We start from the raw sequence: 26,949 nt of genomic DNA on the forward strand, positions 1-26,949 counted from the left end.
ATACAGCTGCTGTGTCTGTAGTTTTATGTGTGTCTGTAGTTTTATGTCCTAGTAATCCTTCATCCATCTGTATCCTTCTTTTACTATCTCTTAAACTATCATATCTTTATTACCTCACCCAACCCCATACTTCATACCATACACAATGTTATCATACAACCAACCATTTGAACTCTCCTCTCTCACACTTGCACTCTCCTATCTCTCCCCATCTTTACCCAATAACACAGCTCCTCACCTTCTCATTCAAAGTTTTCTCCTCTCAGAAAAACTCTTTCCCCATAGTAACCAAACACCCCATAATCATTACAACTGACCCAAATCATTGTTTTACTCTACTCAATCATCTTTTGAACCCAATCTTTCACCTCATTTCCAGTCTTTTATCTGGTGATATCCATCCCAACCCTGGCCCCTCCTCCTTTTCCTCCTCACACAAGCCTATATACTTTACCTCTCTAAACTCCCAAAGCATAATGAATAAAGTCCCAACCCTCCATGCATGGCTTATGCATAATAAACCTGACATACTATCTATTTCAGAAACATGGTTAAAGCCCTCTATAAAAGACTCTGAAATTACTCCACCCAGCTATTCTATCATTAGAAAAGACAGGACCCAAAGGAAAGGTGGTGGTGTAGTTCTCCTATATTCCTCTTCCTTGCTAGTTACCCCCTACGACAAACCCACTCCTACATTTAACAATGCTGAAGTACTCCTCACTCTCCTACAAGTTAATAAGCACAAACACATATGCCTAGCATCTATCTACATCCCCCCAGGGGACAATATTTCTACACTTGAAAATATCCTCTCTTAGCTCTCTGACAATATTAGCAATGAAACCATACTCTTAGGAGATGTAAATATTAACTGGACCTCCATCCAGTCTCTAACTAATCCTCTTAACATCAACCTATATAACTTTTCCCAACTAATCAACACCATAACACGCCCATCAAAAGACTCCTCCTGTGGCACCATCCTTGACTGGATGCTAGTATCACATCCCCACTATTTTTCAGATTGCGGTACTCTTCCTGACCCTCTTAGTGATCATCTGCCTACTTTTACTCATCGACTCCCCTGTATCTCCTACCATACCCACAACTACATTACTACTTGTAACGACAAAAGCTTCAACCCATCAATCTTTGTAGATTCCTTGAAAGCAATTAATTGGAACAATCTAAAGACACTTCCATTAGAAGAAGCAGTTGCTCACTTTAACTCCACTTTCTTAAGAATACTTGATTCCCATGCCCCTCTAAGAACAAAAAGAATCAAAACAAATTCAGCCCCTTGGCTAACCAAAACCACACTATCAACCATGCGCCTTAGAGACAAAGCCTGGGGACTCTATCTGAGAACTAAGACCCCAGAACATCGTATTGCATTCAAAACCCTTCGAAATAAAGTAAAAAAGCTAATAACCTCAGATAGACAAAAATACTTCTTCACACTCCAAAACAATAATAAAACCAACCCTCAAAGATTCTGGAAGGGGATATCCACCCTCCTTAACCCCAGCAAACCACACACCCCAACCCCAGACCCAAATAGCCCTGACTTAGATTTAGCTACGCAGTTTAACTTCTTTTTCATCGACTCCATTAGCAAACTCACCTCCTCCTTCACATGCCCCACCTCACTATCTAATACACCCCCTCCCTCTCCCACTAACAACCCTATCCCCAATTCCACCTCACACTGCCTATCTTCCACCTTATCCACTACTCCAACTGCCTCATCACTCACACCCCCCTCAAATTCTCTCTCTACACATTCCTCTCTATTCTCACTAAAACCTACACCCACTTCCACTATAAAGAAACTCCTTCAGAAACTGAAGCCTTGTACTAATGCCCCTGACAACATTCCCTCCTACTTCCTAAGCATAGCTGCAGATGCTATTGCTTATCCCATCAGCATTCTAATCAACCACTCTATTCATGAATGCACTGTGCCCCAACTGTGGAAGCAAGCATTCATCATCCCTCTACATAAAGGAGGCAACAATTGTAGCATCAACAACTTTCGTCCTATTGCTATCCTGTCCCCTATTTCTAAACTTCTGGAAAAGTGTGTCCACCTTCAACTCTTGCCACATCTCTTAGACAACAACCTTATAACCCCTACACAGCATGGATTCAGGCCAAATCACAGCACTATGACAGCCCTCTTGTCCTTCCTTGAGACTGTTAACACAGCATGTGATTCCGGCCACATTGTCTCTACCCTACTACTTGACCTCTCCAAGGCCTTCGACACTATCTCACACAATCTGCTCTTAACCAAACTGTCAAAACTTAACCTCTCTACCTCCTCCATAAATTGGTTCTCCAGCTATCTATCAAATAGATACCAAGCTGTAATATGGAAAAAGGCTACTTCCCCTTTCCTTAGTACCCCCACTGGAGTTCCTCAAGGATCTATTCTTGGTCCCCTCCTCTTTAATATATTTATAAACGATTTCCACAAATCAATTCCTTTTGCAAACATCATCCAATATGCAGTTGATTCTACCATTATCTGCTCTGCCACCTTCTCCTCTCAGCTCCAAACACTTACCCAGGAAGCTTTTTCAATTACCGAACAGTGGATGAAAATAAATCACTTGGCACTCAATGCCTCCAAAACAAAACTTATGGTATTTACCCCCTCCAAATCCACTTCCTTCAATATAAACTCTTTCTCAATTACCAGCCAAAATAACTCACCCCTTGAACTAGTGTCTGAAACTAAGGTGTACAAATTGATAATCGGCTTAGCTACAACTCCCATCTACAACTAAATATTAAAAAAACTCATCAAAAACTAGGTATGCTCTACCGTCAGAATCAGTACCTTACAAGCTCCTCCAAAATCACACTCGCTTCCTCTTTTCTCATCCCCTCCCTTCTCTATGGGGCCCCACTACTGACCAATCTTCAGACCTCTCTAAAAAAACCAGCTTTCCTCCTGCTATAATAAAATCGCCAAATTCGCAAATGGACACAGGTCCTCCACCCACCACTGTTCCTCTCTCCAAAACCTAAACTGGCTCGAACTACCTAATCATCTCACTTATATACAGCTGACTTTCGCTCACAAGCTCATTCTTAGTCCTTCTCTTTGTCCCTCCCTGTCTTCTGCCTTCAAAATGCACCTACCAAATAGAGTATTAAGGTCTAACAATCAAAACCTATTAGAAGTCCATAAACCATCTCATCCCCCAGGTAAACACTTACTATCCTTCAACCTTGCCCGCCTCTGGAACTCACTCCCACCATCCATTCGTACCACCTCAAACCGGTACACGTTCAAAAACTCTCTCCATACATACCTGAGGTCCCAATGGGATTGTTCTTGCTCCCTCCCCTCATAAATTTATGATATCGCATCATCCTTTACACTTTTGATACGTATCTCTACCTAACAAACCTTATGTTCCATCAGTATATCTACTCTGTAATGTTATTTGATGTCTGCTTTGAATAACTCCTCTGAATGTATATCACATTACTGTTTCAGTTTTACTTACCTCTCATTAATCCTCATCATACTGTATTGATTTGAATGCTTTTGAATTGTGAGCTTAAATGTTTTATGTTCTACTCTGTATAATCATTTTGTAATTTTTGTATGCACCTAATTTGTCTGTATTGGAGCTTTTCTCCCCAGGAGTCCATTGAAAACGGGTTCTTTTGGCCCAATGGACTATCCTGGTAAACCAACTGCAAATAAATAAATAAATAAATAGTACTTTGATAATATCTTGACATGTAATGTCAGACTCTGTACCTATGTCTAGTTTAAAATTTAAATTCAACATTTCACTTTATTAATTCTCAGCACTTTTTTCCAACAGTCTTAGCTTGCAATTTTGTCTCAATGTTCTTGATGCATTTTCAGATTTCACAGTATGCACTCTTCACACTAATTCTACCAACAAACCATACATTTTCATGTTTTTGTTCAATATGTATATATTCTTTTGAACACATATCACTTTTGATTTTGCACAGCTTTGAAAATCTCCACTTTAGATTCTACATCATATGTTAAAAGCATGACAATTCTTCCTGTCATGCTTGCAACAATGCCTAGGAAACAAGACTTGAATTTCACTTACACCAAATTTTGTGCATGCTCTATGTCTGTTTTTTTCATAGCCATTACTCTTATAATGTATTATTTGTTTTTTTTATTTAACTCATATTTTATCTTTCACACTATTGCATCACTTAATTCCTTTAACCATGTGAAAGTCATTTCATTTGCTCTGCATGTATCCATGATATTGGATAAGGTCTTTTCTTCTTAAAAGTCTACATTGTTTCTTCATTTCATATACTATGAAGTAGTTTGTGTTGTATTAATGAATCATGCAATTCACCATATTCACAGTATTTAGCTCAATTCTTTAGCGCATTAACATAAGCTTCTATGGTCTGTGTGGGAACCTGTGCCCTTTTGGAAAGCAAAAGACGAATAAATGGGAAATTCTTTCTGGGCTCACATTTAAAAAAAAAACTCAAATTTTGATCTTGCTAACTGCTGCTATTTTATATTTCCTCTTCAACAAAAGCAACAGTATTAAATACCTTCAAAGTGTCTTCCCATTTGAGATTTCTCAATTACTCCTGTAGCAATAAGGAATAAACTGAATCTCTAGATCCAAAGTTTCTATATTTCTACTTAGTTGCCTTGCAGTGATAGAATTCATGGAGGTTGCATTTAAGACATTTTACACTGGTGGTAATACTTCAGCAGTTCCAAACACACAAATTCTTGAAAACAAATACGTCTTTACTTCTGCAAAAATAGTTTTCAGTCCTGACATCATCTATCATCTGGATGCTCATCAAAATGCTATTTAAACATTGCAGACACAACAAGTGAACTTCTCACCTCCACGAAGTATTTATTCAGTCTGTTCATAGAATGAATGACTTTAAACTCCCTGTGTCTAACTACTGCATATTTAAAGCTATATAGGCTCACTTGGGACACATGATTCATGCCATGCAGTCCACTGCAGTGTGTGTTGACATCAGCACAAACTAATATACACTACCATGATATTTGTACACATCTCCAAAGCACAAAGATGTACAGCGCACATGCTGTATACATGCATATCACCAGCTGAAACATAGGATGGCCTGTACCTGTCACTTATACATCAGTTGTTGTAAGGCAAGGGTGATGCTATGTACTATATCTTTCCACATTGCTTAAGATGTCTGTGCAACTGTTCATTAGGTTGCATATAGTGACAAATGCAAAATAGCACAGCTGCATATCACCACCTGAATGTTAGCCAGTGCATTAACACTGGAATGCTGCTCTGCTAATGAGTCCATACTATCATGTGTTACTGTGCATATGGCTACAATCCAGAGGGTAGAAAATTAAATGATTCAGTATCTGTAGGGCAGCAAGTGAAGGACAGCACTGCATAACAACACCTGTGTGGCAGCAAAAGTAATTCACATGAAAAATGAGTGTGGTAAGTATCCCACAGCATACCATGTACACTCTAAAATGCTATGTACATAAGGCTGGCTAATACACTGTACATCTATCCAGACCACAGCATGCATGGCAGCTCTACCTGTATGACAGAGTAGTGAAAGTTCAAGATGCATGAGGCTAATACCCTATGGTACACCATGTACACTCTACAAGTCTGCCCCCTGAGGACAGCAACTGCACTGAGCTTTCACTTGTACTGCAACATAGGATTATAGGATCATAGGAGGTTACTAGATTAATGACCCTAGGGCCCTTACAAGCCTAGCCAAGGTTTACCCTTATTTTCGCAATCAGCACCTACCACGCCTATCTAAGAGGAACATGGGTGGAACTCCTGGGATGAATTTATGTTTACCCAACCAATTGTCCAGGTTGCGTTTGAAGAGGGCTAATGAGGTGCTCTGCTTGACATGAAGTGGGAGTCTGTTCCAAAGGTTTGGTAACATCTGGGAGACAAATCTGTCCCTCCAGCAGGTTCTATTAATGTCACATGCCAGGTTAAGGCCAGTAAAGTGAGTAACACATGTACCATTTGACTTATGGATATGCAACATTTCTAATAAAGCAGGGTCAAAGATTGTCTTATATGCAAGGCAGAGATCGCCTCTGAGGAGTCTGTATGAAACAGAATAAAGTGACAGTGACTTCAGATGATCCTCATAGGACAGATGCTGAAGAATTGAATTTTCATTGTGAGGAACCCTTGTGGTCTTTCCAGTTTGTTGCAGGTGCTTGGAAAGGTACTGTGAGTGTCAACCTTTGCCTAGGTCTTTCACGACTGAGTGCATACTTAGGGTATTGTTATTGATGTGGTAGTTAGTAGGAACACCACTCTTACCAAAAGGGATGATAATACATTTTTTTGTATTGAGTTTAAGGCCATGACTTTGACACAAGTCATTTGTTTGTGTAAGATATGACACTAAAATGTACGACACCAGCCTCATTATGGCCTTTTGTGACTGCACGTCTGGTAACAGAGGTAGAATGTGACATAATGTACTATGTTATGAGGCTATGGTATCAAACTTCACACTGCAGTTTCCATTTTCCTGAAAGATGATGCGCAGTATGTTAATACTGTGAACATATTAAAATGCCACCAAACAACAAAGACGCACAATCGTGAAAAAAGAAAGATCAGTCATGATGCATCTCCTCATCCTGCGTTAAATCTAACCAGGAATCACTCATCCTTTCTGTTAGGTATAATAGTACCACCCCACCATCTAATAAAACCATACTTAGGAACTACTCCAAGGCAAACCTACTTCAGCTTGTAGAAGACCTATGTAAAATTCCCAACAATCCCCTACTAATAAATCCAAATCACATGGTTGTTGCATTAATTTCCAACCTTTTCCAGCACCTTAATGACAACATAGAAAAGTCCATACCCATCTGCTCTAAATATAATGGTAAATTCCTGTTTTAAATCTGTCTACTTAAAGGAATAGATAGGCTAGATTCCTAAAATACCTTGCTTAGTATTGTCATGTGTTCCTAAGATCTATGTGCATTCATCCCTTAACCACTTTAGCCAAAGGTTGTACGTTACTATCCAAGATTTAGAATATGTGCTGTAGAATACCCAAGGGGCAACACATGGTTGGGTAAGTACAATTTAATTTACAGAAACAACTGACTAACACATCATGGCATACCATGGATTTGTACAATTTGAAATTCTGAGTAAAGCTATATCATTTATGCAACCTCTCAGTGCAAACTGGGGGATATAATCACTTTTCCAATATGGTCAAGACATATGTTTTAAAAAAATGCACCAGCCTGTACCAGAGTACTTCTGACAGCTGCTGATATTTGCAGATTCTTAGTGTCCTTTGCTGATAGTTACTCATAGTCACGAATGCTTACAAATAGGAACAGCATGTTACATACATGTAAACATACCTTCTAACTCCAAAACAGGACATAAAATACCTGAAACATCTGATATACTATAACAATATTTGCAGAATGAAGGCATAAGGCTGCAGCTGCCACAAAGGAAACTGTGAAAAGAGCTCAGTGATGACCAGAGTAATGGTCAAATACAGATACACAGTGTTGCTACATAAGTGTACACATTCCACCAACTGACATCCACCCCAATAAGGAAATCACAAGCACATATGTATCCAGAGAGCAGTACTTTCATATAAAACACTGCGTGTAGAGAAGGAATACCATTTACAAGTAACACAGCACGTACTTAAGTTGTTTATTAATGGCACTTAGCCAAAGTGACATGGAAGACCTACTAGTAATACTTATGCAGGATTATGGGTGCATTAATGGAAGATCTTGCTTCTGAACCTTGTGGAACTTTCTGAAGGTATAACAGTAGCACTTGATGAAGGACTGAGTGCATACTGCTTATATTGACTTTGCTAAGACATTTAAACATTTAAAAGTATTCCACAAAAGGGTATCGTAACAAATTCAAAACAATAAACAACATAACAAGTCAGGCTGGAGCATTTAGCTATCTATCCCAACAAGGTGTGCCATAGAGCTCTATAGTGGAGCCACTTCTTTTTGGACTAATAGTCTGACATATAAAAGTGAAAAATGGGTTACAGATAACCTGGCATGATGACTGCTGCAAAGTGGATAACATAAATACTTCATTCATTAAAAGATGCTGAAGTTTTTTGAGGCGGACTATAAAAATACATACCCGGTTCAGTAATAATGACCTTTTGTTTAATGCCAGTAAATGTAGAATCATGAGACTCTGTGAAAAGTTATAAAGTATGACTACAAAACAAATGCCCTAAAACATAAAAAATGATGTCACTATGAACAACTGTAGACAACAATTTAGTGATGGCCTGTATGTATCTATCAAAGTCTGAAAAATATATTCTGTAGCCCATCTAAATCTAAAGGGTATTCTTGTCACTCTAGGGAAATCACTGCCACTTTTTACCTCTCTGATTCAAACCTTTATTAAATACCGCACTGCATTTTGCAGCCTCCCAAACTTGCCACCTGAACACATTTGAAAACATATGATTCTTTACTTTAAAAAAGAAAATTGCGGAAAACTTCAACTGTTCAGAAAGGCTTCAGGAGCTGTCACTACATTCCATTTCTTATTGGCTCCTTTGGCATGATCTTTGTCTAATCTATAAAGCATTTTCCAGCACAAAAGACATGGGACAAGGGGAACACTAGACACCAGTTGTACTCTTCATATTGTACTCTAAAGGCACTTAAAAAGAAAATAGAACATTTTTCAACAAGAAAGATGGTGGTGGAGGGGGGGGGGGTCACACTAGACACCAGGGATACTCATTCATAGTACTTGAGGTTTTGGAAAAAATAGTTACAGTAAAAGGGGGGGGGTCAAACCCTGCACCCTCAGTTCCTTAACTCAACACCAGGGATACTCTTAACATATCACTTTAAGTCTCAAAGGGGAAGGACATTTTCAAACCTTGCTCCTTTCACCAGAATGCTGCTTGCCAAGTTAGAGTCTTAAGCCTTTACACTAACTAAGGAGGTCTTGTGAAGGTATATTTTTATTAGTACAAGAAATATACTCTAATTTCTGGCCATTATTCACTGACTGCAGTTGTCCATGACTTATGAGGGACAGGGCACATATAAAAGGCAACATCAGCAGCATTCTGTAAACTCTGGGACAGTTTTAGAATATTACTTGGATTCACTTAAGAATAAATAAAGCAACAGGTCTAGCATCACCCTGGACTTTACAACCAAGAAGAAGAATGAAACTTTAATGTCTGGCATTAATAACTGACTGGAAGGATCTGTGATTTCTGCGTGTGTGTGTGTGTGTGTGTGTGTGTGTGTGTGTGTGTGTGTGTGCAATTGTGTGTCCGTGTGTGCGTCTGTGTATCTGTGTGCATGTAACAGTGAATGAGGATAGGTCCTGTGCCAGTGTGATGTATGGGTCGAAAATGTTGACTACTGCAGGAAAGTACTGATTTGCACACCCAGTACATGCAGGTGTTTCAGGCATACCTCTTAACTGTCCAGACTTTTACCTTATATTTTTGGTCTATTCCTCATAAAATTGTGGTTTTATGGTAAATCAACGCGGAATAAAGTCACTAAATGACACACATTTGAGTTTCAGACTTTATAACCTTTAAAAAATGCTTGCTAACACAAAACCTGTGAGTGACCACAGCTGAGTGTATGTGTGTGTGTGTGTGTATGTGTGTGTGTATGTATGTGTATTGTGTGTGTGTGGCTGCATGTTTGAGCATATGCAGGGGGATGAGTGACCACAGATGAGTGTGAGTGTGTGTGTGTGTGTGTCAGTGAGAACATTTGGGTGAGGGGGTTTTGTGTGTGTGTGTGTGTGTGTGTGTGTGTGTGTGTGTGTGTGTGTGTGCGCGTGTGTGCGTGTGTGTGTGTGTTTGTGTGTGTCTGTGTGCATGCAGAAATGTGTGAATGTGTGTGTGGGGGTGCTGTCACCTCTACTCTCCCCCTAAGCTAACATGCACATACTGCAATATCCTGCATTACTGGGAATGGGAAACACTAGACACAAGAGATAATTTTTTATTGTACCCTAAAGGTACTTAAAAAGAAAACAGATCAACATTTTGCAGCACAAAGGACATGGGGCAAGGGGAACACTAGACACCAGTTGCACTTTTCATACTGTGCCCTAAAAGCACTTAAAAAGAAAATAGAACAACATTTTTCAACAAGAAAGATGGTGGTGATGGGGGGGGGGTCACACTAGACACCAGGGATACACATTCATAGTACCTGAGGTTTTGGAGAAAAATAGTTACAGTAAAGGGGGGGTCAAACCCTGCACCCTCAAAGTACACCCAGTTCCTTAACTCATCACCAGGGATACTCATAACATATCACTTTAAGTCTCAAAAGGGGACGGAGAATTTCAAACCTTGCTCCTTTCACCAGAATGCTGCTTGCCAAATCAGAGCTTTAAGCCTTTACAATAAACAAGTACGTTTTGTGAAGGTGTATTTTTATTAGTACAAGAAATATACTCTAATTTCTGGCCATTATTCACTGACTGCAGCTGTCCACACATATAAAAGGCAACATCAGCAGCATTCTGTAAACTCTGGGACAGTTTTAGAATATTACTTGGATTCACTTAAGAATAAATAAAGCAACAGGTCTAGCATCACCCTGGACTTTACAACCAAGAAGAAGAATGAAACTTTAATGTCTGGCATTAATAACTGACTGGAAGAATCTGTGATTTCTGAGTGTGTGTGTGTGTGTGTGTGTGTGTGTGTGTGTGTGTGTGTGTGTGTGTGTGTGTGTGTGTGTGTGTGTGTGTGATTTCTGAGTGTGTGTGTGTGTGTGTGTGTGTGTGTGTGTGTGTGTGTCTGTGTGTGCGTCTGTGTTTCTGTGTGCATGTAACAGTGAATGAAGGTAGGTCCTGTGCCAGTGTGATGCATGGGTCAAAAACGTTGACTACTGCAGGAAAGTGCTGATTTGCACACCCGGTACTTGCAGGTGTTTCAGGCATACCTCTTAACTGTCCAGACTTTTACCTTATATTTTTGGTCTATTCCTCATAAAATTTGTGGTTTTATGGTAAATCAGCGAGGAATTAAGTCACTAAATAACACACATTTGAGTTTCAGACTTTATAACCTTTAAAAAATGCTTGCTAACACAAAACATTTTACTCTAGCAACTTTTACATTCATTACAGCAATATTTAGAATCTGTACTTATTTTGGGGCCTTTATCTCCCCATCATTTTAGGCTTTGTCTAGATTTCATGCCCCAAGGGGTTGAGAGTTATGAACATGCAAATTAGCCAATATTGAGGTTTTTCCTCATTGCTGTTAACATGTTTCTGAATTCACTTTCCTGCATTGCAGAAAAAAGGCCTTTTGGCCACAACTCGTACCAATGGTGGTGGTATTCTTTCTGAATACCCAGGAGAATATTTATTCAAGATGATCAAAACAAGTCAAGGTTTCATTTTATGAGGTGCCAGGAAAGACCACTCTGTACTTTTGATTTTTCCCATCACATCCACCTACCCCTGGTATGTTCTTAAGTCCAATGGCTTTTGAGTTGCCTGCCCCTTAAAGTTCATGTGTAGAGGTATATAACAGAACACAGCATCTGTTTTTGCTTTTAGAATTTCTTGACTGCATTACAATGATCATTGTTGCCTATTTTCATAATAAGTGAAAAAAGGATTTAAAATCCCCACCATATTAGCTGTGATGGCAATTCCCTTCCTAGCCTACATGTGATAATGTGAGTATTCAAAGATGAGGTGATGATGCATTAGAAAGGTCAGAAGTCTTCTTTTCATTTTATTATTTGTTTTAACTTATTGCTTCCTACACAAGCCTACTCATATGAAAAGTTGAGTTGCTATACAACATGCACAAGTACACTCATATGAACAGGAGAGTTCCATTCATTCCTGTGACAAGTATGCTTGTCGAGAACTTCAGCCCTTTACATGTCACTCACTGGTACAGATTTACATCAAAACTAAGGCATATGTGTGCCTTGGTTTGTGATATGTACATGTAAAGTGAATGTTTGCATTAAGATAATAATATACCCTAAACCCTCTTTCATCTTACTGGTTTCTGTTAGGTTTCCTCACCTGTCTACTACTGCCCATATCTCCACTACTTATACGCCTGCTACTTTAATTCTGTTCTCCCTTTTCTATTCCATTTATGTAACTGTGCATGTATTTGGTTTGTTAGCTCTTCTATGTATTTATTTGTCAAATATTATTTGCCTACTCGTAGTAAGTTATTTTTATGCTGTACATTGTTTTGTTGCATTATAATGTTAACTGTGCTGCACATGTAATTGGTCATTATTTTAAAGTGTTCTACCCCAGTAAACAAATTGTAAATTAAATAAATAAATAAAAATAACATTGTTACACAAAAATTTCAGAAACCCTTCCTCAGCCCTGTCCTATCTGGCATGGTTGGAATCAGAGTCCTGCAATGACTTGTACATGTCACAGTAAGGCTTCTGAGTAATATAACAGGCAAAATGATATACAAGTAAAGGAAACAAATTCCTAAACAAAGTATTATTAGATTTAATTCAGGCCCAATGTTGTGTTCAGTGAGAAAGTTGACTAGGTTAAAGATACCATAGAGGGGAAAAAACCTGCTAACTCATGCTTTTTAATATGGAGAAGTATGAGGATCATTCTGTATTGAGGAAATACATGAGGTAAATGAAATATTGTGTTTAGAGTATAGTTGTCCTTTATGTCTTATGTGGCATGTCAGGAGGTTTAACCAGTACCTAATTTGCAGAAAATGTATGATTGTTACAGACCACCAACTGCTGCTGTCAACTTTTAGCCCACAGAAGGGCAGCAGTACTATCAAGGCAGATACCCAAATTCATTGATGGGCAATGCTTTGGAGTAGATATCAATAAGAAAGATGAGTATAAACATAGTGCATGTTGTGCAAATGCTGGTGGTTTGTGTCATTTGCCATTTATGACTACAAGGAATGAAAATGAAGAAGAGGAAGCACTGGATATGTTCTCCTTCAGTCAAACTAATAACCTGCCAGTCCCAGGAGGCATGATAAAAGAAAAAAAATTAACATGACAAAATTGTATCAGAACTGTATATTACAACACAAAAATAGCTGGACAGCCAGACAGAGATCCCTGTTAGCTGACATTTTAACTGAAATGAGATGAACTTACCTTCAGTGCTGGCTATGTAATGTATGGGTTAAAGGTTGTCACATCCACTGCAATATGTTGCAGGATATTATAAGAAATTTATCAAGGTCACTGGAGTTTTAACAAAGAAGGCACTGGCTAGATGTTACATGGGTGGCTAAGCAACAGTAAAGAGATCAAACAATTGCAATGGAATTTCCTGATTGACAAATGTTCCTTAATGAACCTGAACATAAAACACTGGCATCAATGGGAATGGCCCATGTTATCCTGGCAACAAATCCATGCTGACTTTGCTGGGGCCATTTACATAGACAGCAGTTTTGGTGGTAGATGGTGCATGTTCTAAATGGCCAGAGATCTTTACCATGAGTTCTGTAACTTCTAGTTACATCTCTGATGCAGTAAGAGACCTTTTTTCCAGACTCACAGGACATAGCCAGTTTACTAGTGGGTAAATTTAGCTCAAGCTTCACTTCCATTCCCTCCGATATTCTCATATCTCATACCAACACACACACCCGCTCCCACTTGAGTCTCCCACAAACAAGTTCTCAAGCTGCTATCTAAGGCCAAGAACACTACATCTGTGGGGGCCAAATAACATACCAGACTGCCTACTGGTCATCCTGAAACATAATTTACCTGATTCCTTACAAAAGCTATTCAATATCAGCATCAAAACAGGCTTCATGTCAGATGAATGCAGAGTAGCAACAGTCACTCTTGCACAAAGATGGGGCTTCAATCTTTCTGAACAGTCTCATCTGTAAGGCTATGAAAAGTATCATTATGCTATTAATATATAAGGATATAGGTAACCTACAGAGTCTAGACCTATCCCAGTTCGGATTCATCAAGGACAGGACCTGCCTACTTAACGTGGTCGACTTCTTTGAAAAACTTACTGAAGCAATGGATGAGGACAAAACAGTGCACAACACATATATAGACCTCACAAAAACATTCAACACCATCACACATTCAGGTATCCTAGATAAACTCTTCCAGTTAAATATAAATCTCTGTGCAACTCAGTGGATATCAAACTGACTCAGAAAATAGAACCCAGGAATTTAGGTTAGGCAGCCATACCTCCTACAAAAGACCTGTCACTAGCAATGTACCCCAGGGTTCAGTCCTTGGACCACTCCTCCTTGATATTAACTTCTCACAGGACAAAGCTAATGCTAAGCATTTGTTGTTGACCAAGTTTGAAGATCACTGCAAACTTGGTGCTATCACAAATTCCTCAGGAGATACAAAGATCCTCCGAGAGGGCCTGTCCCAAATAAATAACCGGTGTCAAAACCATGGACTAAAACTAAATACAAAGACATGCATAATTGTATCCTTTGGCAACCATGAATCCACTTGTAACTATGACATTGACATCACAGCCCTGAAAACTGAACCTGTAGTTTGGGCTCTGGGAAACTAGGTCGACAATGATGAACTGTCCTTTGATCAACATGCAACCACTGTTGTAAGGACTTTCTTTTTTCATTTTGCAGCTTATATGTAAAGGTATTGCATCCAGGTCCAGGCATATAATTATTCCACTGTTCTTGGCATGTATTAAGCCAGTCAGTGAATATAATGCTCAATGTGTTTTGCAAAATAGAGCATGTTGGTGGAATAGGTTTTGAGGGCAGCCACGGTGGTGCAACGGTTAGCGTTGCCACCTCACATCAAGAGGTTCTCCGGTTCGATTCTCGGCTGGGTTGCCTTCTGTGTGGAGTCTGCATGTTCTTCCTGTGGTGGCATGGGTTTCCTCTGGGTGCTCCGGTTTCCTCCCACATCCCAAAGACATGCAGTAGGTGGACTAGACACTTTAAATTGACCCTAGGTGTGAGTGTGTGCATGTGTGTGCCTTCTGTGGAAGGTTGGGCGCCAGGCTGGCAACTCGACACTGTAAAACTCCACTGCCAATCATGAGCGGACAGATGATCCGCTGTGGCGACCCTTAACTGGGAAAAGCCAAAAGAAGAAGAAGGTGGAATAGGTTTTGTATTACAGAGACTACTACTTCTAAGAAACTGTTTTCCACTCCACATAACGCAAATCACTTCTCCTGCTCTATTCAACTGTAATTTGGGTGAATGGATAACTGCAAATTAACTCTTGGTGCAGCACTCCTGTTCCTCATTGATAGAAGAAACATGTAAATGTCCCAGCATATCCTTGTTCAGCTGATCTCTGGGTTATTTGTATTCAATGTATATGGACTAAAAACTACTGTGGGAATGTAAGTTTGGGCTTCTCAAGATTGTCACAGATCAATAGTGTAGTAAGTACCTAGAAACCTAATTTTTTATGCCATATAAAATCATGTCATGTGATTCCAGGAACTACAGGTGCTCCATTCTTCTTCACCTACCCTTAGTTATTCTGCCTTTCCTGACCACCATCTAATACATTATGGTAAAACTCTTAATGACCTTTCTGTTCTTTTTTTTTTCTTGCTACAGAACTAACTCAAAAAACAAGCCATCCTGGTGGAATCACAAAATCAATCATCTGTATAACAGGAGGAAGAAAATCATAGCAAAAAATTAGGAGGTGCAGCATCCAGCAGGATACAAGCACTCTCAACCAACTAACCAAACAACTTAGAGGACAAATAAAGTCTACCAAAGCCAAATCTGAGGTAAGTTTGGCCTCCCAGGCCAAGGACAAGCACAAAGCATTCTTTAGCTATGTCCGCAACCTCAAAGGCAATACACAAATGTGTGCAGAGCTCATTGTAAATGGAGCCACCTATACTGAGCCAGAAGACATAGCAAGCCTCCTGGCTGATAAATTCCACTCCAACTTTACCCCTCTCTCCACCTCAACCTTCCCTCAGGAAATATCATCAAATATAACTCCCCTACTATCACTAGGGAACAGGTTCTTAATGCACTCTCTAAGATCAAGAACACTGCATCAATGGGCCCAGACAATATCCCAGGATGCCTACTAAATATCATGAAACATGACCTATCAGGGCCTCTGTTATTACTGTTTAACTGTAGCCTCCAAACAGGTTTTGTGCCTCATGAATGGAGAAAGGCAACAGTCATACCTCTGCACAAAGGTGGGCCATCTATAGACCCTGGAAATTACAGACCCATAAGTCTCACTAGTCTTATATATAAAGCCATGGAAAAAATATCATGGAGATGATCAATAGAGATATAGTAAATCTGTAGGCACTGGACCCAACCCAATTTGGTTTCGTCAAGGGCAGATCATGCTTACTCAACCTGGTGGACTTGGAGAAGGTCACCAAAGCAATGGATGAGGGCAAAATTGATCACACTGCCTACCTTGACCTGGCAAAGGCATTTGACACAATACCCTACTTGGACATTGTTAACAAACTCAAAAGATTAGGTTCAAACCCATATGTCACCCAGTGGATAGCCAACTGGCTCTCAGACAGGACCCAGAAAGTTAGAACTGGAGAGTCCACCTCTACAAAGAGACCAGTTACAAGTGGAGTGCCTCAGGAATCAGTCCTTGGACTGCTCCTTTTTGGCATTTACTTCTTAGAAGTCAAGGCCAATGTCAGTGGTCTCTGACTGACTAAATTTGCAGATAATTGCAAATTAGGAGCTATCAAATCTCACACTGACACAAATGTTCTCTAGGAGGGACGGACACAGACAAACAACTGGTGTCAGAGCCATGGACTAAAACTAAATGCATAATAGTATCCTTTGGGAAGTCATCCATCCCTGGTTATTATCATATTGACAACACACCCCTTAGATTTGACCCTGTAGTCAGGGACTTAGGGAAACACATAGATAGTAATCTAGCCTGTGACCATCATGTGTCTACAGTGGTGAGGAAATCATTCTATATTGCACAACTTATAAACAAAGGTATGGCATCTAAGTCCAAGGAAGTCATTGTTTCACTGTGTTCGGCATTCATCAGACCTATCATTGAGTATAATGCCCCATTTGGTATATACTGAACCAGGCATATCCAAAAATACGAATGTCCACAGAGGTTCCTCATTAAAAGAATACAGGGCATAAGTAAAATGTCCTATCCATACTGCCTCAAGACCCTATCCTTGTATTCTGTCTCCTACAGGCTTTTGAGGGGAGATATATGCCTGGCATACAAGGCATTGTCAGAGCCTACTCTGATGGACCTCCTGCATATTCACAAAACAAACAGCATCAGAATTACACATTCTAAAGACTTAAACCTTGCCTGTGATATAAATAGGTCCTGCTGGAGAGATAAGTATGTATCCCAGAGACTACTGTGTCTATCGAATAGGCTCCACATCCATGTGAAGCAGAGTTCCTCCCTAACCCAATTCAAGTGCAACTTGGACAATTGGATGGGAAATGGAAATTCATCCCTGGTTTGGCACCTGTATCTCTAATAGACACAGGCAACCTGTCAGTGGTTCATCTCCCAAACCCCTGCTTACACTTATCAAGGGTATCAGAACTTGTCAGAGATTAGGGATGCATGGCTAGGCTTAAAAAGGCCCTTGTGGTCGTTAGCCTAGTAAACACCTATGAACCTACTAATGTATGCTTGCACAACTTTTCTCCTTTCATAACTATATTGCCCCATTAATATTATCCTTTCTGTAACTCTTCATTTTGATGATGCTCATTTCCTGCACTAATTCACATTCCTCACAACTGTACATGCACCAGAGTGTATTATGGAATGTCTAGATGACTTCAACATTTATCCAATCTACTCCTTGTAGATTTTCCTTATCCCAGTCTGCTATGATTTTAGTGACATAATACAGCATGCAGATGGAGTCAGAGCAAATTAAACCACAACTACACAATGTTGTTGTTGTTGTATCGTTCGGCATTTCCCGGTTAGGGGTCGCCACAGCGGAACTCAGGTCCGCTAATGATTGGCAGTAGATTTTTACATACCGAGTTGCAAGCCCTGATGCACAACCTTCAACGAAGGTACGCCCATTCACGCATGTCGCCACACAGAAGATGCTTTATCTGAGAATCGAACCGGACAACGTCTTACTGTGAGGCGACAACACTACCGCAGCACCACCAACCACGACTACACAATAAAGATCATTCACCATATGATGCAGTGCTAGTCTCACACTATGTATTATAGTGAGCCACTGCTAACCACATACAAGTTGGCAGCACTCTGGGAGTGCTTGCTACCTGATTGTACTCTAGAGATGGTTTATAAACAGTCTTCTGACTGCAAGAAATTAAATAAAGCACAACGTCATCACCCAGTGGCTGAATGAGAAATTGCAGCTGCAACTGAGCATAATTCTTCAAAAGAGCAAAATGTGTATTGGACTAAGCTGGAATAACCCTGTCAAAACACAGAAACATACAAGTATCTGTAGGAAAAGAAATAGTAGTGTTTTCAGTACAGTGGTTTGTGGATACACATTGACTCACAGATCTTCAATAATGTGCTTACAGGAACAACATTTATATGTGTCTTGACAAGAAACCCAATCAAATCCTTCAAGAGAGACAGTAGGTATGATCATAAGCAACCCTAGAGACACCTAATAAAGCACACTGTACAAACCAGTTGTTGACCAAGACTGTCAAAGTAAAGCTTCACAGGAGTTTAAACAACCATTACCTCATTGCAGAAAACAACTTCAACATAAATGTCATAATTACTGAAAATGAGAAAAATGGTCCTACTGCACCACTAGCATATTGTAATGGCGATATGTCTTTATGACTATGGCTATATGATCCAAACCACAAGCTGAAAACTGATTTTAGATTGCCCGATAATCTTGAATAGGGAACTTGAAGAATATTTTTGAAGCTTTCTTTAATATATTCAGTTGTACTTAATTACTGTCCCTTTACTACTTAAGGCAGTTGAAGAAATGCAAAGAAAAACAAAACAATATTTGTTACAATGTACCCTTGTTTCTTTACTGCAATGCAGTATTATTTAGCATAACTGATGTGAAATACATTGTCAGGATAGAAACAAATATTGGATTTCAACATGGTATCTACTATGTTTGCAAAATTTTCTGAACTAATGTATAAGTACTGAAATTCTTTAAGAAATACTGACAAAATATTATGAGCTTATCTTAAATGGTTGCTCATAATATTGATGTTTTTCACTCTTTTGCTCCAGATTTTAACATATTTTTTGTGATTACACTTCACAAGCAGAAAACTACTAACATTACTCTTAGTTTGCTACAAAACTGCTTTTGTACAACAGCAAATGTGAATCTAGTGCATAAACTCAAAACAAGTCATTTTTAGCTTTTGGCCTGACCGTTACTCCTCCTATAACATGATCTGCACATCTCTGTTTTATGAGTCTGATTTCAAACATTGAAACTTGATATAACTACTGGACTACAATCACTATATTTAATGCAGGAACTGGACTGCTATCACAGACAGTTCAACATGGTCCTGACTTGTGAATCCCCTGTTGATCAGGTCTCATTCATTGAATGCAGCATTTGAAAATTACTGTTGGCGATTAGCAAGCAGTCCTGTTTCATGTGTTAGTGCCCAGCTAGGAGCTCATGCAAGTACAAAAAAGAGGAAATGATTGACATTACACAGCACCAACTATTTCCCCCCTTAATGTTTCACCGATCTCAGAGTCAAGGGGGAGCAGGACACAAGTCACTCATGTAGTGGTATTTGGTGGCAGGCCTCTATGCAAAAAAAACCCCAAAAAACATTTATTCTGTGTTTTCTGTTGGTAATTATTTTTGCAATCCCTGTAGTCACTCAGTAAGTTGAGAAGCCAATTATGGGTTGCTACCTGTTGATCCAACCACTAAGATTTTTGAAGCATATTGTTATACGGTGGTTTGGCGGTGATATGTACGCATACAAAGTTATATTACGGAGTTAACGTTTTCTGTCAATATTTAATATAAAAAACACGTTTTGTTTTTCTGATTTTCTTGCAAATGTTTCCATTAGATGATTCAGTTGTTACATTTATAAAGTAATCTGAAGAAATTGCTGTGGTAAGTCTTAGGTAAAAATATGCGGACCAAACTGCTCTTATAATTTTTGACCGCTGTTAATGATCATGACTGTATTTAGATATTTGTGATCTGTAGTATTTAATATGGTGTCTAATATTCAAATAAATGCATAAATGTGAACATACACATAAATACAGTGTGCTTACATAGGGCTTTGTAGAATTATACCAGTATAACTACCATTGATCTAATTATTTGCATACATTATATCATACAATTTGCATACCCTTAGGAGAAGTCAGTGTTCTTTCTCAAAGGGAACTCTCCAGTCTAAGATGATGGTGGCCTGGGTTTAGCTAGCATTGCGAACATGGCAAGATTCACAGTGAGGGAATGGGGTGTATAAGACTAATTGGCTGAGGCCTCCCACTCTCCTGTCTTGAGTGGGGAGGATTAGTGCTATAATATAATCTCTCTGGTCGATACCAATGAGAAAACAATTGCAGGCTAAACAGGTAACCTAATGTAAATGCAAACATCCATCATTTGAGTATGGTATGACTGTCCAATGAGCAAAGAGATATCAATGTATGCTCCTGCCTGTGGGTAACAAATGTGCTGAAAAAACATTCTAACCATACAATATGATGATTTGACCAGTTTTCTGTCCATCTCCCCAAGGTGCAAACCATCCAAAATAGCATGAGGCTTTTGTCCACGGAGGGGGGGGGGGCTATTCTGGTTTTGGGTTACACTGGGAATATTATCTCTGTAATATATAGGGTGGGTCAAAAAGAAGCTTATCATAACTGGATACCTGCAAGGAGAGGCAAAAAGGTCTGCAAGAAGACCCTAGGCCAGAGCTTTCCAAGGAAGATTATATTCTAGTGATGCTGCAGAAAATATTTCTTCATTAATGGTATTGTAGAAAGGAATGCTAACAGCAGAAACAGAGACAGCAATGTGTAAATCATGAAGACAGGAGAGTGTTAGAAAAATACTTCGGAAAGTACCCTGACAATAAATATTTTCTCAAAAAGTAGAAATAACTAATTTGGTAAGCACATTCAAATGCCATTAAATTGCATTTTTAGAGTAAGGTCAGCTGACTGTGCCTACCTATATTTACTGTTATCATGAAGTTTCAAAGTGACAACAACCAAAACAGACTTTTGTAAATTGAACCCAGTTACTCTGTACTATACATCTAGCTAAGAAGGAGGAGGATCTTTATTGAAGATATACAGCAGAATCTGATTTGGGCATAGGTTTGAGAGGTTAATACCACTGTCAATTTTGTAGACATCATAGCATTTCTGTGCTCCTTTGAGCATATAGTGGAGTGAAAGAAAACATTGTTATTCAGCCTGAGTAATGCTGTTTGTTTGCTTAGCTAGTAATTCATAGTGTCTGCAGAGCTGTTTTTATCAGAGCAAGCTGTAACAGTAAAAAAAACAAAAAACAAAAAAAAAACAAACATCAAGTGGAATGGACATTGTTTTGTTGTATTTGCTTTGCATGTGTCATAGGTAGTTAGTTGGAGAAGCATTCTTGCCAGTGTGAGGCCTAGTAGTCTTTCCCCAAATATATTACCATGACTGTGTAATAAAACATCTGAATCATACCCTTCCACCCAAAAACATCACTGAGAGTATTTGCATGGCAGCACAGTGCTTTTTATTGATTTTATTTATTATTTATTATATTTTACATTTGTTTACTGGGAAAGTCCGACTGGACACAACTCCTTTTTCAGCAGAGCCCCGGGGAGAAAACCTCCAAAATAAGATAGAAGAAATGTTGCCATATAAGTAACACAGAGAACTGTATCATATTAACACAAATAATATAGAATAAAAGTATAATGAACATATGTATATATAACATGTTTCACATAGATGTAAATATAAATAAACACTATATTAAGGAACTCTGCAAAGTAAAAAAGGGCATGTTAACATATTCATAGCTAAAAATCATTAGATGGCATGTGGATAGACAAAATATGAGGTATAGGGTATATCCTTATAAATGTGTAACTTTTTCTGCGAGTGATTGATGCTCAGTCCCTTAAAATGCAATTGCACATTTTCAACACATCAAAACTTGCCCAATACATCCAAAGTAAAAGGATATCTCAAAATAAATGTCCATTACTCCCTCCTCACCCCTCTCAAACTTTTATCTGCAATTGTACAACAGTGGGGAAAGTGAAAACTCCTAAAAATCACACCCACAAATGTAAGTATTTGTTATTGGGCAGTTAAGGTCTGATCAACTTTTCCTTGGGAAGACATAGGATAACCCAACCCAGCCAATTTTATTGATTAGTACACCAGTGACACAAATACAGCAACAAGCTTTGCTGCTGGCAGTGAACCAACATTGATAGATTGGGAGGGTTCTGCATGCTGGAGCTTTCATTTTTAATTCCTCTCTCTGGGACATATAGAGCACTTTGCTTCTTATATTAAATGTATCCATCTTTCTTTTCTCAAAAGTTCTGTTGCTAAGGAAAACAATCACTGATACGTCTGTGCTGATTGCAGATGCTGGTACCATTCAAAATATTTACTGCTTATGTTCTGGTGTATACAATGTTTTGTTGAACAACTAAGTTTTGAAGAATGATCATACAGCCCTGTGATTTTTTTCCCAATGTTTGGAAATAGACTGGAATAGGAGGTAAAAACAGTATTGAATGGTTAACTGATACAATCGCCACTTATTAATATTATTAGTATAACCTGAAAGAGTTTCAGTAGTTTCTTCTCTGCTGGACTAAGGAGCTTATTTCAGCGCCTCAGAGAACTTTCTAAACAGGAGTCTTCTCCAACAAAGGCAAGTCAAGCCACATGGACTCATATTTCTGACAGAAGAAAGAATGACCACAGTAGGCATGTAAAGTAATACTGAAACCTAATAGGCCCAAACACTGATCAGATTTGGACAAAGTGGGAGTAAGAAAAATGTACTATGTTCTTTTTCTTCAGAATGTTAGATCATTATACCCTTATTATTTAATACTGTTAACAGAAGTCACTTTGAATATGGATAAAAATATATAGGTTTTCTGATTTGCTACAAACGGAACTTACTGTTAAAGAAGGGAAGAGACGATAGCTTCACAAGTTTTATAAAATAGTATAGCATTTTTGCAGCACTATTTATCTAATACCAAGATGTGATACACATGAAACAATAGGAATACACTGATACAGCAAATTCAATAATTTAGCATGATAATGAAAAAAGCAAATGTTACCAATGTGAAGACCAGAAGTACGTTGAAAGTTCTGAGATTTTTTGTGTCATTAAATGTAGCTGAAGTAAGAGTTTGTAGATGTGCAGTTGAAATAATATACCCTGTTATTATATGCATAAGTGCGTGTGTTTGTGTATTTATGTAAAGCATTTAATCTAAAACTCAATTTATCTAGACACATCTTATCGAACACATTATCTAAACTCATTACTAGCAAAATTTAAAAAAAAAACAAAAAAAACAGAGCAACATATATATATATATGTGTGTGTGCGTGTGTGTGTGTGTGTGTGTGTGTGTGTGTGTGTGTGTGTGTGTGTGTATGTGTACATGTATTTTTAAATATGTGTGTGTGTGTGTGTGTGTGTGTGTGTGTGTGTGTGTGTGTGTGTGTGTACATGTATTTTTAAATATGTGTGTGTGTGTGTGTGTGTGTGTGTGTGTGTGTGTTTGTACATGTAGAATATCAGTACTACACAATTATATTTGTTATTCATCACACCCATTCCACTGGTTACAGTATTGTTATCTATCATGGCAAATACTGATATGCATGGAAGAGGTCTAACACATATTTCATATCATATACATATGCATACAAAGAGAGAGACAGATTTTAATTACTAGGTGGAACAGGATGTCTCAGAACAAGAAAATATGGATTTGATGCCTTTGCAACCTACACACAGTCCATTTTGCAGCAGTTTACATTTCTCTGAATTTCTGCTTCCATGTGTGAATGGACACCCAGATTTGACAGATTGCCACAGTAGTATGAGACAAAAAGAAAAACGCTGCTAAAAAGGAACAGGAAGCTGCCAATCCAGCCACATAATATAGCATTCCCAAATTCCCATCGAGGAATGATCTCAGGAATGGTGGGATCCCAGAACTTCACCAATGTAACATGCGATACATACGAAACAGGCACTAGAGCTGCAATCCCAGCCAGGAGTGCCAGAATGCCTCCAAAAGCTTTGGTGTTGCCTTTCAAATAGAAAATCTTGCTGAAGAAGTTTACAGAGTTAAGACCAAGAAATGAACTCAGGAATCCTAGAATGCCAGCAGTGACTGAAGTACACAAGAGAATCCTTGCTACTCTGATCTCAGCTGGTAACTCCAGGAGATTACCATGGGGTCCGCACTGTATTGTACCTAATTCATGAATAACGCAAGCTTCCCACAAGCCTTGTATATATTTTTCTGTCACCAGCAGTTCTGTAGAATACATCAGCCACTGTGGAAGCAAAGTGGCAACAACTGAGAGAATACAACCAGCAAAGCAGAGAAAGATTCCAGCCAGTTCAAGTGCAGCACTTTCAGTCTCCATATTTTCCCAGTGCTAACTATATTAAAAAGAAATGAGAGTCAAACAGCATTTGTTTTAAAAGGCACCATAAAAATTCAGTAATTATTAAGTCAACATCTATTATTCTGATGGCGCTTACTCAAATCCTCTGTCAGATTATTCGAATGAAATCTCTTTGACACTTGTTCAGTGTTGTGTTTTTTCACAAAGAAACTACCCATGAGAAAAGTGGGGGCACATGTGTACAGCTGCAGACAAACACTGCATTGTTTTAGTCTATGTCTGAGTTCTAAGAAACTAGCAGTAAAATGAAAGTATTTGTATAAGTAGGCACCTCAGTTGGAGTGTGGCCATAATAATGTATAGATTATTCTTTGACATCATAAAAAATGCTTATATTGAACAAGTAACTGAATATTTTGCATTCTCGGCATGCCTTACTTTATGTCATGTGAGGTATCAAAAACTGCCAAGATAACATTTCTGCTGAGTTCGCTAATAAAATAGTGCTATTTACAGGCTGTATGAAATGCTTCTACAGTACAGAACTTCTGGTCCACTAAGTTTTTTTCCCAATACATACATGACTTAATATGCAAGTTATTCACATACCTGAAAACATGCAGACTGTTAGTGATACAGAAAGATTTCTTTAGGACATGTGTTCTCAAGTCCATTCTCTTAGTGGTCATCAATGTACTGAAAGTTATATTCACAGGTAAATGCCTCCATACTGAGTCAGTGTCCATATATACTAATTTTTATGATGGGCAACAGAATTCGTTTAAGAAAATGAACACAGATATCAGTAGTAACTTCTTTCTAATAAATATGCTGGTCAAAGGTCAGCTTCTGTGGCATAGATGGACATGGTTCTAATTATGGCCCAGTTAACTCAAGTTTGATTAGCACCTTGGGTGCTTGATGGAGCTGATGGGGGAAGAAGAGTGTGCCAATCCTTACTGGGGAACTAGCTGTGCACTAACATGATCCCTCAGAGGAGGGGAAATGATGCAGATGTGAGGCCTGGGGAAGGTATTTGGCTTACCAAGTCATTGCCTAGTAGTAGTAGTAGTGTACATTGCAGGTGTACATATGCAGGTACTCACAAAGGGGAAGACAATGTAGGCCTCTGCACTGATGTGGATCATACATCATCCTACCCAGAGATGAGACTAGGCTGTTACAAATGTACTCAATGCTTAGATGCAAGCAAGTCCACAAACAACCTTTTAGCTGCCTTAGTGGTGACCCCACATTACAGCTCTTGCACCCTGTACTGCACTGGGGGCCCCCCTTGTTTGGAGGAATGAATGGGCTGTATAAATATGGAGATTACTTGATAATCAGTGGGAAGGGGGCCCCTTTCATATGACCAAAGCATATACATGTTTTCTTTGTTAACTGGGAAATACTCACAGGACTGATTTCAGTATTTCTCAGAACAGCTAAATATGTTCATAGGTTCGTAGAAGGTTACTAGGCTAATGGGCCTAGAGCCCTTACAAGCCTAGCCATATTCATCCCAAGTTAGCCCAATTGTTGGTGGTTAGGAGAGTGAAGTTCACAGAGGTAAGGGTCTGTGGTAGTTAATACTGACTTCCTCTGTCCAGGAGAAACATGGGCACCACCCCAGGAGTGAATTTGTGGTCACCCATCCATTGATCTAGGTTGCATTTAAAGAGGGTCAGGGAGGGGCTCTGTTTCATGTGAATTGGAAGCTTATTTCAGAGAAGTGGCAGTCTCTGGGTGATGTATCTATCTCTCCAGCATGATCTGTTCTTGTCAGAGGCTAGGTTAAGATCTGACGGATCTGGACTGAGTGACCCTCTTGCAGTTTGATTTACGAATGTGTAGCAGGTACTTTTCTGTTATCGGGGCAACATCGGGAAAGTGACATCTTTTCTAATAGGCATTTAGTACTTAATAAAATCGCAATTTATATCTTTGTTTTAATTAAATATATTATGTTAAATCAGCAAAATAGCAGTTTAAATCCAACCACTCAGCATTTTGTGAAAAGCCTTTGTGTATGTCACTTTGGAAGAAATAGATTTAGACCACTGAAGTAGGATCGCAACCTTAAGCAGTTAACAAAGAGAAGTGAGGATTGCATTGGAGACACTACATTTCAGTTGAAAACAATAGCTTGAACAGCCTCCATATTCACATCAGCAGAGGTAAATGCTGCCAAACTAAGCTAGCCTTGCTAAAATAATATTCCGAGGAAA

The 26,949-nt window shown here is 38.9% G+C and overlaps 1 protein-coding gene across 1 annotated transcript; it reads right to left on the minus strand.

Moving 5' to 3' along the window:
• Positions 1 to 23,941: 23,941 nt before the first annotated feature.
• Positions 23,942 to 24,739, minus strand: LOC122802039 (putative claudin-24). Its single transcript, XM_044071771.1, has one exon. It carries the CDS (start codon positions 24,737 to 24,739, stop codon positions 24,089 to 24,091), a length of 651 nt encoding a protein of 216 aa, XP_043927706.1. The 3' UTR covers positions 23,942 to 24,088.
• Between the last annotated feature and the right edge of the window lie 2,210 nt (positions 24,740 to 26,949).

The sequence above is a fragment of the Protopterus annectens genome, chromosome 5.part0 (genome assembly GCF_019279795.1).
Source record: "Protopterus annectens isolate FY-2018-M chromosome 5.part0, PAN1.0, whole genome shotgun sequence".
NCBI lineage: Eukaryota > Metazoa > Chordata > Ceratodontiformes > Protopteridae > Protopterus > Protopterus annectens.

What these genes read in the sequence shown, in the direction of transcription:
- LOC122802039 (XM_044071771.1), bottom strand. Translation starts at nt 24,739, where the DNA reads ATGGAGACTGAAAGTGCTGCACTTGAACTGGCTGGAATCTTTCTCTGC.